Raw genomic sequence first — 14187 nt, forward strand, 5'->3', positions numbered from 1 at the left:
GTATCGATCTGTCAACATTAGTGGTTTCGTTCGTTTATCGAATGTTTATAACGTAAAACTTAAAGCAAGGGACATTTGTAGTGAACAAAATTATAACTTTTAACTAATCATTATTTTTATTTTTCTTATATAGTTACCACTGTTACAGTGTATCATAATTATACATACTCTTCCTGTTTTGGTATCAGAACAAAGTAATATTTTACATTTGATTAAAATATACAATTGACGGGCAAATGATTTTTGCAATGTCAAGATACTGATAGTTGAAAATAAATCTTTGAACATCTGTATTTTCATATACGTAAATACCCAAGTATTGGATGTTCACTATAATACAGCAATTTTTTCAAGATGTTTGGAATATATTTATAACATTATTTCCTTCAACAATCACTCTTCCTCCTATTCGATTTGAACGTGAGTCTGAAACATACATATTTGTTATAAGGCAAGAAAACAGTTGTAATAATGTGAACGACCAAAATACTTACCCATTCTCGAGCCATCATAAGAATTGTAGTATTGGATAATTTTGGTCCAATTAGTGGGTTCATTTGTGCCAGATAACAACATAACCAGCTACAAGAACAAATGTTACATTATAAATCAACTAAAGTATGAATTCACTTAAATAATTTATTTAGCTGACTTACAATAACCAACATGTGAAAGCTGTCAACATCAGCATAACCTGAAGAATTCTGTAAAGAAAATTATATAGGATAAAACGATGTTAATTACGGGTGAAATCAATAATGTTCAATTTTCAATTACATTAATTTTTTCTGTATTGAACAATGCTCAAAGAATGAGAATCTTAACAAGAAATTCACAAAAATTATACTCACCCGCGATTAGCACTTTTTGGAACGAAAATGGGTAAAACGATTCCAACGATTCCCCAAAGTATCGTGAAAAATAATATTGGTAATACCGACGCTCCCATTTTTCTTTAAATAAATGAACTTTCTCGTGTGTTTTACAAGTAGGCTGAACCCACCAAAACTAATACAATCGCGGATCACGTGAATATCTCGATTCACTTCGATAAGTAAAATGAATTAGCGTATCGCAAGAACGAGCGAGATGTTGCGCGCGCAGGTGTTTTCAAACGCAACCAATCGTATAATATAACAATCGATAATCGAAATCCAATTTAAGTTTTTAAAAATTTATTTATGAAACTTTGACAGGTTTTAGGATTAATAAGGGAACATAATGCCGAAGTTAGATAAATATAAAATTTCGTATTTATTAGGAACGATTTCAAAGCACCGTTGAATAACAAAAATTTGTGTTTATTCCAGGATTGCAAAATTAGATCAAACATGAACATGTTTTTCTCAATGTAATTTTTAATCCCCAAATAATCGCTTCTGAGTTATTTCAGTATTATTATTTGATCTTTGAGTGTTACTATACGGTTTCGACTCGTCCACGATCGATGGACCATCTCCACCGCCGATTGCAGAACATTCATTCATTTTACTAGTTATTCTAGATCGGGTACCGATACATTCTACCAACGATTCTGTTAGATTTGTAGCAGATTTTTGACCCGATTTATTAGCTGTTGTGTCGCACTGTGTCTCATCTATGTAGTGAGATTTCGATCCAGTTGTACTCAAAGTTGTACAGGAACTTACAAATTTCTCTAAAATATCTAAAAATTTTATCTGGTTGATAATTAATTTGATAAAAAAGAAAACGCTGTATCTATGCACACATTACCTGTCAGATTCATACTTTCTTCGGTCAAACAAGTATCATCCTGCAAACTAATACTGTCTCTGCTGAAAAGATGTTGTCTGATGGTAGTCAAATTTCTCAGTTTAAATGTTCCGTCGATCAAAGATTGATCAACAGAGTCATTTCTACATGGAGTTTTATACATGATTGAACGTTCAGTGCGCATCTCGCGTCCCTTTTTAATGTATGGAATCAGACACGATAAATTCAATTGCGTTCTAGAGACGTTGTTTGCCGTTTGTATAGATAATGGAGACTTGTAAGTGCTCACTAAAAAGATGTACACAAGACTTCAAAAAGTTGCGAGATTTCGGACGAGCAATGGTTTTCGTACCTGTATAAGGTGTTCTTATATAAGTTAGGGATTTCTGTTGATGACTGTCCGCTGATTTGCCAATCGTCGATGCCAATCTATTGCTTACATCTGTCGTGAGTAAAGGTAAAAAATGATTTCAAGATGTACTACACGTATAATAGGATGCAAATATAACTATACCATGAATAGTATCACCCTGCCCTTTCCCGTGTTTTCCATAACTTGTATTCATCAACGTTGTATTGTTCATAATAGCAACCAAAGCAGGATGCAACCGTTTCATCACATTCAATATTAATTCGCATCGTTTTATTACACGTAATTGCTGTGGTTCCGTTGCATTTTCCGTTAAAAGGTTTTTTGATGCAGTATCAGCCTCAAATATTGCTTAGAAGTAAAGATGATTACGATGATTTATTCGATAAAAAGATTAAAGATCCATAACACACGGACTTACCAGCTTTCAATTCTCTAACCATCATTATCGTTTGTCTTTCTATAGTGTCGCTTCCAATATCACTTATAGTGGCACTAATTTGTCGAGATAGTGACAAAGATCTAAGCACGACGGTTTGTACTTGCGTTTGAGTGACTGGTTCTCTATTATCGAGACAATTAGACATTATCGAGACACGCTCTTGAAGATCGTCCAAAACTACCTAAATAGTAGACAATGTGTGAATTATTCAGCGATATCATTGCATACGAGCAAACAGTTTACCTGACAATATGCTGCTGAATCCATAATCAAATTTATCGCATCTTGTAATTTATTAACTTCCATTTGCCATTGCGTGGTCAGTAATTTTACATTTGCACGCATTTCTTTGCTCTCTGGGTGCAAGTAAAACGTAGTAATGGCGGAAATTAATTCAGTTTCTAATGATTCAAGACTTGCTAGACTGTTTCGGATCTGATTGATCCCTGGAGTGGTAAACAAATTCGTTCGTAAGGAAAGAAGTTTAATTGCGTGTAAATTACGAAAAAAGTCAACTCACGATTTCTATCCTTGCAAGACGCAATAGCAAATAATCCTATCTGCATCGATTTGTCTATAATTTGATCAAAATCTTCTATGGCGTCGGCCAAATCATTCTTGGATCGTTGTTTGGCGTTTAACGAATTACCACAGATCGTGACGAGTTTTTTCAAAGCATTAAAAGGATCGCTAAAGACTTCCATAACGAGATTCAATACTGATATATTGATTTTACGTTCTAGTCGATAAAGTGCGTCGCTTAAACTATTTATGAATAGATTATTTAATGCCGTATCGGATGATTCGGATGTGAGTTGAAATTTTAAATTCTCGTATTCTGATATAATAGACTGACAAGTTCCGGTTATCGCTTTAAAGTTACATGGATTGCAAACTTGCGCGATCGCCATCGCATATGAAAATACGTCTTCTATTCGATACCATAATTCTTGACATTCTGATATTTGATCTTGTTGCGATTTACTCGGCATTTCCGATAAAATATCCAGTACCAAGTCCATTCTGAAAACAAAAGAAGGGTAAAACGATAGACATGGAAATACAGTGTCGTTTTCTCAGCGATTAAAATTCGTTTGATTTGATGCGATTCATTACCGGTAAACAAAGTGATTTTCTCTCTCGGATATTTCATCCTCGGGTAATGGATCTGGTATGTCCAGTATTTCCATTAGCATCTTTAAGCAAAAACAGAGTCTTTCGCAAATATATTTCTTGCAATTCTATGCGAATAAAAGCGTAAACATCCGATTAGAGAAAATTTATGTACACTTTTAAAATGTAGAGATCATAAAATGTTCTATTACATAGATTGGCGCGTTTAGCCGATGTTGTTCTTGCACTAATTGTACTAACAGTTTGAATGCTGTGCACAATTGACACAAGTACAAAATAATTTTTTCGGCGAGTGATCGAGACGCCAGGTTCTTACGATATATTTGTAATGGTCCCAGCAATTCCAAAATAGAAGTGCCCAACTCCTATGGATAAGGGTACAAATTTGAAACATTTTCAATAAACCTAATAAACTTAAAGGGAGTAGAACATTCTGCAGCAGTATTTTCTATACCCTGATGTTTTGAAAGTGTTCAATCTCATTTGCTTGACCCATTTCGCTAACATATTCCAAGCAATCCATTAATCTTTGTTTCAGAGGCAAACATCCTAATTTTTCTAGAGCTTCCAGTGTCAATTTAAACTTATCAAGAACATTCGATAAGATTTGTTCAGCTGTTTGTTTGTCAACATTTTCGATCTGTAAAGAATACTGTCAATGGAAATGAAGGGGAAAAACCAGTCTCTTTCTTAATTTCACATACCGACTCGTTAACATATTCTAAGGAAGAAAATTCCTTTACTATGGTGGTAATTTTTGACTCCATTTCTTCATAATCATTAATCTCCTCTTTTGACAGAACATCAAACTTTTCTCCTAAACATTTCAATTGTTCAAAAAACACAGATTCTGTCGATGCTGTGTCGTTTGCACAGAATGAACTGTCCCTTATGAGCTCTCCCAATTTATTTATCTACAACATTAAATATATGTAAACATAAAAAAGCAAATAACATGTGAAAATCATATGGTTGTTACATTTTTCTTACTTTCTCCTCTATGGGTACTAATATTCTCTTTACTTCCTTCGTTTTTACAGACATCTTTTTCCTTTTGTTTTTCGCACAATTAGCGATGCAATTAGCCTCGCAACTCTTGATTGTTTGTAAACAGAATGAAAACAGCAACAAGTTAATCTTTAACAGAGAGGAACAGAGGGTGCTCACCCAGTGTTTTACTTGCTCCGATATACTAGTGCTGCACCACACGGGCAACACTTGTAAAGGATCAGAGTTCTTCAGCGACTTTGTAGTCAGGGTCGGCCGTGGGCCTTTCGCTTAGAAAAATAGTGAGAACTACGATTTCGTTGATTTTTTACTCGCGAAAGACGTCAAAAAGGTAAAACAGACTACAAATTTAGTTCGTCGTTTTTTCTGTAGGGCGCAGTTCATTCGTTTAGTATGCTCGACAGCGCAATCATTCGCAGCTCGTGTATGTGATTAAAGTGATTAGGTATCAAAAATACAAGAAACAGAAGACAAAGTTGAAGAGAAGACCGGAGTCATGACTTCTGACATCATTTCCATATTGTCTTCAGAAATGTGTAAGCTGAAAATTTGTACCCTATTTTGTCGATACAGATACGAATTAAAATAACATATTTCTCATTTATTCTGCTTTTATGGTGATAATTTATTAAATACTATTAATATCTTATGTATTTTTCTATTTTGTTTTTATTATTTCGGTGCTTTAAAGTGAAAAAAGTAATCTTGACCTTATTTCAATATGGCGTTCATAATTTTCAACGAATCTTCCCGTTCTTTTAATGTTAAAGTTTCAAAGCAATTCGAAGTTTCTATCAATGCCTGTGATTGGTCGTTCCATTATGGCGTCCTCTTATTTAGACCAATCAGATTCATCGTTGCAGGGTGCTATGTGCGGAGTGTGGTGGAGTGCAACAGTCCTCTTCGAAGCTTCGTCCGTTTGGCACGTGTCTGCAACAGGTAAGATTAAATTATGTTCAAATATTAAATTAAATTGCCGATTGGGTATTAATAATACAAAAAACAGAGAGAAACATCGAAGAGAAGTCTGAATTCTCGATCTTTAACATTAATTCGGCGTTCTCTTCAAAAATACGTGGGTTGAAAATTTTTGCTCTTGCCACTAATGCATAATGAGAGTGGAACAGAATCTGAATTATTTTCTCTTTTATATCGTTAACTTCCTAAACATTATTGAATGCTTTTAGTACTGTTTCATACAATTTGCTGTTTTTAATTTAATAACCTTCTTTCTTGAGCATCGTAATATTACATATTCCTATTTAGACCTATTCGTGTACTTGTTTAGGTATCAGCCGATAGAGGGACAGTACTGAACGGTGCCGATCGGTTTTCGGCGCGAAAGAAGGTCGAAAGAAAGATAAGACGTGTTGAGAGCATCCTTCTGGATAAGTAGTAGGTACCCATTGCACCTATTAAAATATTTTGCATAAATTATAGTTCGATCATTTATTAATAATAATTTTATTATTGTTGATTAAATTTTATTTACATAAATTCGTATTTCTTTTTTATTACAGATATTTGATGGATATTGAAAGGACGCCATGACACCTGATATGAGTTTGAAATAGAATTTTGTAAGAATTTATTGTTTTAATCTATTGTAATCAATTATCAATATTTATTATTACTTTTGTTTTATTGAGTATTGATTAGTATTTCATATCTTTATTTTTATTTTTAATTTTTTCATTTTAATTGCATGATATATCCAGTATTGAAGTTTGAAGAGGAGTCCACCACTGAAGAGGAGTCTTGGGCGTTGCTCCATAAGGAAAGAGTGTAAGTATCTTATTATTTTATTTAATTAATTTTAATTGAAATGGAATAATTTACAATTTCAACATTTGATAATTAAGAGTTCTTTTTTTTAATTGCTATTGCTATTATTTATAAAATCCGAATTTATATATAATTTTATTAGAATAAAAATTGATTATTTGCAAAATTAACCGTAATTCTTTTTTATTTTGTTACAGATGAATTTTTTTATTTTGCCGAGTTCCTGGTCGGATCCTGATGGCTTTCTTCACGACTTCCGTCTTCTCCTATACGGCAACCTTCTACCTGGTTGGTGTGCATTCTCCTACTCTTGACTGTCGGAAGAAGAGTATATCTGCGAACGGTGAGTCGCATGTTTTATGGTTCCTCCGGTGCCCAATCATGTCGTAGGACGAATGGTCCGAATCGACACGGGTTACTGGTTGTATACGTAGTTAGCAAGCATAGTGACCATGGGTATGATTATACCCATGAGTAGTAACATTTTTATTGTTTCATTTCATCTAGTTTAGGCTAGGTTTTCTTGTACTCCGCGTTTTAATATCATTTCAATTCCACATATTCCAATAGATATTTATGAAATATATGAATGCTTTAAAATGTTCATAATACGATTTTATAATAAAACGTGGAATATGAAATATTGTAATACAGAAACAATTTTATTTAGTTTTTCTTTAACGAAGAAGTCAGATACCATCTGATTTAGTAAAGATTCAAATTGATATGATATTGGTAATATAATATGTATGTTTGATGTACATACTAATTATGATTTTACATTGATTTCATTACATTTTGTACATTGTAAATTCAAATAGAATTTGAGAATTTTTTTACGAATATTAAAGTTCAAATCATTCTATAGCGAAGTTTAACTTAGTTATACTTTCATGTAAAATTTAACAATTTATGTGCAAGAAGACAATTCGTGACGGGTAGATTTCCAAATCAGAGTGATCTATTTCAACACATTTTGCATATTCTTGAAAATTTACTCTGAGGAGGGAGTCGCTCGAGGATGTTTTAATTTTTTATTACCTAATTTTCACAATAAATTCTTTTTCCATTGCAAAAAATTCTTAATTAGAGTCATTTTGCTTTTAATAAAATATCAAATTCAATTTTCACATTAAATTCCTTTTCATTAGAGTTTTGTATTTATTAAATTAGTGTTGCGAGAAATTTCCGACGCGAGAGTAAATATGACGATGCACTGACTAGTATTCGGTGGGAATCCTTTTGGTTTTTAAACTCAATCCTTTTTATTATTTAATTAATCAAATTAGTTACAAGGATTCCGCGGCATAAGACCGTGAACACCATCTCTGGGAGATATACCCATGCATTACTAGGCCTTTGCAGGCGCAGCTTTAGAATACGGAACATATGAAAATATGTTACCATATTCTAAACTGTAGTCCTTTTGTCTATACTATGGGCGTCCGCAAATCTGACACCGTTGGATGCAACGTGTTGGACGGGCGGGTAGCGCTCTTAGCGAAGGGGTGCACTCTGTCCTGGCGTTACGACGTCCAGGCGGGGTGGGTGGTATGTAGCGTCTGGCGTAAGTCTAGGGGGCGTGAGACCCTTCGTTGCCAGCTGATATTAGCAGTGCACTATGTTTGCGTCATAGTTGCTCTATTTTGCTTTTCAGTATTTGTTCTTAAAGCTTTATATTTACAAAGTCGAGTCACTTTTATTAAAATAGTGAAATATTAGCCCGTTAGATGTTTATGTACTAATCATGTTTTTAGATCAGGATTTTCAGATTTAACCCCTTCCGTGTTTATTGCCAAAGCCCATTCACGTGCCCAGGTGCTACTTGGATGGGTAGAGGCAATGGGCACGATGACCTAGTTCATAAGATTAATAATTAATAAGCGGCTGGCATTGTGTTAGTATATCGTGCACGACGTAATTTCCACATATGGTGTGTGTGTCTTTAGGCTGTGGGATTGCGTCGGTTTAATAACTTTTTCATTTAATTTTTAATTTGAAATAATATTTTATTCAATAAGACTAACAATGAACGTACAAACCAAATAATATTATTACCATTACTATGAAATATTCTATATCAAAGTAGTTAATTAAATTTTGTAATTATCATTATACGCAATGATTGCTAGCCTTGCCAGACGATTTCAGTGAAAAATGGTACGTACCGTAGAGTGAGATGTGAGATGAAACTCGGGTGACGGAGGCGTCCCGGGACGTTCTCCCTAGTTTAGGCTCTTGCGCCCGGGTGGAGTGTATGGGGGTCGTGGAATGAATTTTTGGGAGAATGTGATTTTGCCTTTTTTAAATATAGCGTTAGGTAGGTAGGTAGTATACCTTCTGGTGTGTGTGATAGATTGTAAGTAGGTAGGGCCGGGACAGGTTGTCACAGTCTCTTGGTCGGGTAGGCGCGATTTCGCGTGATCAACCTGTACCTGGAATATATTTGAAGAATTGACGATCCAATCGATACGAACGGAGTATGACGTTCGCCTTCGATTCTATCTGTACAATTTTTCAAATTTTTGGCGACTTCATAAGTCGTCATACGCAATCGCGATGGTACGAAACGCACAAGTTCTGCTCGAGCACGGCATGTGTGTACGAACAACGACTTGTATAAAGTCCTTTTTCGTCCACGTGTCAATTAGAGTTTCGCGATTTTTCTTTTTTGTTGATTGTTTTTTTTTTTGTTTTGCGAATTTGCAAGTCTCGAGCTTTAGATATAAGTTTCAGGTGGGTGGACCGCCCGAAGAAAGAAGAGGCTACATGCCGAAGCGCCCCGACAAACTGTCTTTCAAGAGGGGAACTACTAATGATTTTGCATCCTTTTGCAAAAAAGGATGGGAAATCATTATCGTTACTACTTTGTCACTGTGCTTGCCTGTAGTTGTAGTTTTGTAATTTCAGGACAAGAGGGGGCCCGTGACCCCCATGATTTGGGGCAAATCGCGTTTTCAAGTTAGTGTTGCAAATATTGACCACGGTTCAATTTAGTATTGCGAATGAATATCGATCACGGTTCAATTTAGTGTTGCGTATGCATGATTATCGCGATTTTTATTTAGTGTTGCAAAGTTAAAATATCGCGTTTCCTTTTTGCATTGCTTCAAAATAGAATTTAACTTTTCAATGTTGATTGCTTTAAGATTTTTGAGAGTTTTGCTTTGTAATGTTTATTGGTTTCAGATTTTTTAGAGTTTTGTTTTTTATTATTGATTGATTTATTGTTGCGAATAAAGTATTCACGGTTTGGGAATCCCCTTTTTGTGCATTTTAATTGCATGTCTGTTAAAGATAGCGTTGCGAATGACATTAACGCGATTGTTTCCCAGTGTTGCGACTTATAAATACGCGATTGCTTTGCATTAGTTTATAGAGTTCCCTGCTAATTAGTGTTGCGGTAGTGAATATTCGCGTTTTGCATTAGAGTTGCGATATATGATGAAATGCCCAAAAACGATCCAGTGGAGTTGCCATGGTCCATAAGGCAGCTATGGACCAGCTGCCGTGATACAGCCTTGGATTGGCTGTACCCATTTTTTAGATTAGTGTTGCGTCTTACAAAATTCGGTTGATTTGAGTAGTGTTGCGTTACAGTTCGCGTTTTCTCTTTTTTTCTTTTTTTCAGCTTAGTGTTGCGCATAATGGAGCAGCCTTCACGCGTACGCTTTTGTATATATTATATAATTAATGAAATTAGTGTTGCGAATGAATTCGCGATTGTTATTAAATTTTTTACTTCTTTGCAATTTTAAAATTAATGTTGCGTGTAATTTCGGTTTGTTTTATAGGGTTTGCTTAGGGATTGCTCTTATGGCGAATCAAACTATTCTTTTCAGGTTCCCGTGTACTCAAAGTTTAATTTAAAATGGAAGTTCATTTTATTTTGTGATGATTGGTTATAAATTATTTCAAGGAATATTTGTTCATTCGAGATAACTTATTAAATTTTAATTCTACTTTATTCAAACAAAAGTAGTGGATAATTGTTCTTTGAGTTGTTCAGTTTTAATTTTTAATCAAGCTTACGGAGAAGCTAATTAAATTACTTTTATAAATTTTCAAATTCTTTTCCTGAAAAGCAAAATCCACTCGCGATTTTCATTTCAGTTTTTTCATTTACAATAAATTTGCATTGAAAGGTGTATTAAATAATATAATGCAATAAAGTCAGGTAGAGTCATGGTTGAACGTATATTGAGGTAAAAGATAGTTGTTTCAATTAAAATATCGTGTACTGTTTGTCAACAAATGAACCAATATTAGATACTATTAAATGAAAAATAATTAATCCTTTTAAATCAAATCACTTATTGAGTAACGATATATTTTTTTTTCTTTATTTTGCTACTGAAATTCTATTGATATTCCTTCTTTTCATTGGAAATTAGTCATTAACAATGACTCTGATTTCTGCAAAATTTTGTTTGTACTAATGCATCATCTTTCCAGCTATTAAACTTTTTTTGTCTTGATATGGATTCAATTAATAAGTTTCTGTTGCAGAGAAATATCTCAGGCCGTATTTTGGTAATTAATCCTTTTTAGTTTGTTTCAGGAAGTATTCTGGTGGAGACAAAAAAATTAACAAATTCATTGTATTTATTTATTTATGGATATCCCTTTAAGTTTTTATATAAACACAAGATATAATCGTCAAACACTGCAGTGTTTAATTAGGAAGGGTTAGATTTAAGCGAATTTTTAATATAATTACGACCGTTCGTATAAGCAGGCATTCTTAATAATATAAGTATGTAGGACAAATATGTAATTGCATATTTATGGTAGCTAATAATAATAATGCTCCTTTTGTTGTTCGTTTGTACAACAGTCAAAAACGTTTGGCAAATGTGCATCAAGAGGATGATGTTACTGAATAAAAATAAAAATTTGCATAAATGGAGGGTGGATGGGATGAGGTCGGGTGGGTCTCCATCCTCAGCAACCTAGGCAATTGCTATTATTTGATGACTAATTAATAACCGTATCATTATTTCTATGGTACATTTATTAATTATGCAGCAAATAATACGAGCGAATTGGCTACGAAAATGCTTTTTTTTCTATTTAATCGCTGTTATATTTTTTTCAGGAACTATGCCTTTGATATTCTGAAGTGTATCACATTGTAGATACAATTTTACGGAAAGAAAATGAATAGTGAATTCATAGTCAGTATTGTTTAATTATGTACTTATACATATAGCTATCGTAGCACACACGCGTCATGTAGGTGTATGCGAAAGGTGAGGTAGTATAGGATGCAGTTAGTTGGATGCAATAACTGAGGTGGCTCTTGAATCAGTTTCTGTTCCATGGGCTGTTTTACCGATGCGGAATTCGAAGTTCGGCTTCGACTCAGAGGGTGCTCATCCAGTGTTTTACTTGCTCCGATAAACTGGTGCTGCACCACACGGGCAACACTTGTAAAGTATCAGAGTTCTACAGTGACTTTATAGTCGCTGAGTTTTGTAAATGAGGAGTCCTGACAGTATAATACATGTGTCTTATATTTAGCCATGTGAACATGTATAAAATATGATAACTGATAGCAAATTGTTTGATTATATCAACAGTCGAATAAGTCGTCTATGAATGATTTGTGTTATCCGTTGCGCGGTACCATTAATTTTCAGAGTGATTCGAGAAGGAATAGTTTTCAAAAGGTTATATCATCACTTTTGTACGCATAGTATGTAATAAAGCATACTGTGAATAATGTTACTTTTACTACAGATGAATTAACAATATTTTGGCTGATATTTACCTCCACGTGTTTACAACAAGCCTCAAAATTTAGGTATTGTATCCGAAAGCATTGGTTCTATTTACTTTTAACTCTCGCGATTAAGCGGTAAATGGATTATCTGATAAAATTTTTCCGTTTATTGTCTACTACTAATTTTGTGATGTTCTTGGATTATTATTAGCGTTAATTGATTTTACTCGAGACTTGATATTTAATAATTATACGTAGAAATCAATTAATAATTATCGAACATGGGGAAGGGTTATGCAATTCGTAAAATTCTCTGAAAGTACATTTATTTAATCAGAATTATTTATCACGACGAGCCATTAAGATCAACCAAATCTTTTGGTGTTAAATGTATATTACTTTTTTGTATACATGTAAGTTTTTGTATCTACTATATGAATAGGATAGAAATAAAACCATGTTTATAATGCTGTTATACCTATATGTATAGAGATAATGAATATATTTTTATACAAACGCATTTTACTATATTCATCTATAAAGAATCATTACCTTTTGCTTTTGTTTACAGATAAAAAAACACAGGTTATATCAGACAGTTTCCTACGTACAATCAGCTTCATATTCCACAAAGAAAGTTCCCACCTTATTTAGTAGAAGAAATTATATTGGTTGAAAGGATGGTTAAACACTATGAGGATAGTATAATTTTCCAATTTAATTGGAATCAAGTTGCACAAGCATTTTGGCAAAGATATCCAAATCCTAACAGGTATGTCAGAAGCGTTATGTATTATCTACCATGTAAACTTTTACCACATAAGATTGAAATTTCTCTTTCAGCGCTCATGTACTGACAGAAGACACTATATCAAGAAGAGTTAGAAATGGAATTTTACATAGTACAAGGCTCCTGACAAAAACTAATAAACGTGTGCCCAAGTGGGGAGAAAGGTTTATTAAAACCAATGTTGTCAAGATTGTTGAAGAGAGTACGGTAGATTTGAAGGCAAAAACTTTGACAACATATACGCGAAATTTGGGCTATACTACAGTTATGGTAATCAAATCAATATGTGAAATATATTAGTAAGAAATACGGTATCGTGAACGCGTCGGAAATTGAAGTTTGATTTTTTTGAAGTTTCCTTATTTTGCAGAGTATCGTCGAGAAGGTTGTTTATAAAGTTTGCGATGAGAATCCAAATTGGACCATAGCAAAAAGGTCCGCATGGATAGACAGTCGAGCTTTTGGATTTAGTAGGGCTATTCAAGCGTTTGGGCTGGATAAATTTAAAAAGAATTGTAAACAGATGTATACTGGTTTCAATTACGTTTTAGCGCATATGTTTCCACACACGGCGCAACATATGAATCCTCAAATGGGAATCGCTCATCGTGTAAGGAGGATAATGCAACATATAATCCATACGCCTGAATACTTTCCACGTACGTGGATTTAATAGCTCATTTATTGCTTATCGTTTCAGCTTGACGAAGCAGCTGGAGCAAAGTCTAGTCTCGCGGAAGGTTTTCAAACTTCTTTGCAAGGTAAAGCGGAGAAAGTAAAGGATGCTGCAAAGAAAGCGAAAGATTTAGCAAAGGAAAAAGCTGGAACAATTTATGTGGTATAAATGTTTTAACCAACAACGTCGTTTTCGTGAAAAAATTGTAAAAAATATTTTGATAAATTGAAAAATGTAAATCGGAAGAGAATTGTTTATAGAGGCAAGATCGATCGAGTGAAATCGATACGGTGAAAATTTTCATAATATTCAATGTCGTCAAGATTTATTTGAGAATATGAATTAGTTGGTCTTCTATCGTCGGTCACGTGAAAACCGTAAGAAATTCTGTATGATTGTACCCTCGTCATTCCTTTCAACTGCCAATCTATTTTTAATCAAGACTTAAGACTTCTTTAATAATTTATTAAATCGTACACACGCAACACTATAGCACATTAACGAATTTGAAGCTATGTTTCGT

General features: G+C 33.8%; 3 protein-coding genes across 4 annotated transcripts; 1 reads left to right on the forward strand and 2 right to left on the reverse strand.

The window, feature by feature from the left end:
• Positions 1 to 111: 111 nt before the first annotated feature.
• LOC117604101 (V-type proton ATPase subunit e 2) lies at positions 112 to 993 on the reverse strand. The gene is made up of 4 exons (XM_034323845.2): positions 852 to 993; positions 657 to 704; positions 495 to 582; positions 112 to 426 (listed from the first exon to the last, which is right to left on the reverse strand). The coding sequence occupies exons 1-4, from the start codon at positions 947 to 949 to the stop codon at positions 406 to 408; spliced, it is 255 nt and encodes an 84-aa protein (XP_034179736.1). The 5' UTR covers positions 950 to 993; the 3' UTR covers positions 112 to 405.
• Positions 858 to 5018, reverse strand: Spt (Spitting Image). Its single transcript, XM_034323818.2, has 12 exons — positions 4671 to 5018; positions 4385 to 4594; positions 4135 to 4320; positions 3872 to 4045; positions 3663 to 3787; positions 3067 to 3569; positions 2790 to 2992; positions 2526 to 2727; positions 2249 to 2455; positions 2087 to 2176; positions 1735 to 2022; positions 858 to 1666 (listed from the first exon to the last, which is right to left on the reverse strand). Exons 1-12 carry the CDS (start codon positions 4722 to 4724, stop codon positions 1359 to 1361), a joined length of 2550 nt encoding a protein of 849 aa, XP_034179709.2. The 5' UTR covers positions 4725 to 5018; the 3' UTR covers positions 858 to 1358.
• Positions 5019 to 11903: 6885 nt separating this feature from the next.
• Positions 11904 to 14098, forward strand: prel (preli-like). Of its 2 annotated transcripts, XM_034323423.2 has the most exons (6): positions 11904 to 12145; positions 12216 to 12279; positions 12770 to 12970; positions 13042 to 13258; positions 13359 to 13598; positions 13689 to 14098. In XM_034323423.2, the coding sequence occupies exons 3-6, from the start codon at positions 12879 to 12881 to the stop codon at positions 13830 to 13832; spliced, it is 693 nt and encodes a 230-aa protein (XP_034179314.1). In that variant the 5' UTR covers positions 11904 to 12145; positions 12216 to 12279; positions 12770 to 12878; the 3' UTR covers positions 13833 to 14098. The 2 variants fall into 2 exon arrangements, with proteins under 2 accessions (XP_034179314.1, XP_034179315.1); XM_034323424.2 differs by lacking the exons at positions 11904 to 12145; positions 12216 to 12279 and adding an exon at positions 12413 to 12611.
• The last annotated feature ends 89 nt before the right edge of the window (positions 14099 to 14187 follow it).

This window comes from Osmia lignaria, chromosome 11 (genome assembly GCF_051020975.1).
Source record: "Osmia lignaria lignaria isolate PbOS001 chromosome 11, iyOsmLign1, whole genome shotgun sequence".
NCBI classification, from domain to species: domain Eukaryota; kingdom Metazoa; phylum Arthropoda; class Insecta; order Hymenoptera; family Megachilidae; genus Osmia; species Osmia lignaria.

What these genes read in the sequence shown, in the direction of transcription:
- LOC117604101 (XM_034323845.2), bottom strand. Translation starts at nt 949, where the DNA reads ATGGGAGCGTCGGTATTACCAATATTATTTTTCACGATACTTTGGGGA. An exon ending in CCAAAAAGTGCTAATCGCGG is followed by an intron (nt 705 to 851) that starts GTGAGTATAATT and finishes TTTTCTTTACAG; the next exon opens with AATTCTTCAGGTTATGCTGA. An exon ending in GCTTTCACATGTTGGTTATT is followed by an intron (nt 583 to 656) that starts GTAAGTCAGCTA and finishes TTGTTCTTGTAG; the next exon opens with CTGGTTATGTTGTTATCTGG.
- Spt (XM_034323818.2), bottom strand. Translation starts at nt 4,724, where the DNA reads ATGTCTGTAAAAACGAAGGAAGTAAAGAGAATATTAGTACCCATAGAG. An exon ending in TATAAGAACACCTTATACAG is followed by an intron (nt 2,023 to 2,086) that starts GTACGAAAACCA and finishes ACATCTTTTTAG; the next exon opens with TGAGCACTTACAAGTCTCCA. An exon ending in AGAAAGTATGAATCTGACAG is followed by an intron (nt 1,667 to 1,734) that starts GTAATGTGTGCA and finishes TAAAATTTTTAG; the next exon opens with ATATTTTAGAGAAATTTGTA.
- prel (XM_034323423.2), top strand. Translation starts at nt 12,879, where the DNA reads ATGGTTAAACACTATGAGGATAGTATAATTTTCCAATTTAATTGGAAT. An exon ending in TGGGCTATACTACAGTTATG is followed by an intron (nt 13,259 to 13,358) that starts GTAATCAAATCA and finishes CTTATTTTGCAG; the next exon opens with AGTATCGTCGAGAAGGTTGT. An exon ending in AAATGGGAATCGCTCATCGT is followed by an intron (nt 13,599 to 13,688) that starts GTAAGGAGGATA and finishes TTATCGTTTCAG; the next exon opens with CTTGACGAAGCAGCTGGAGC.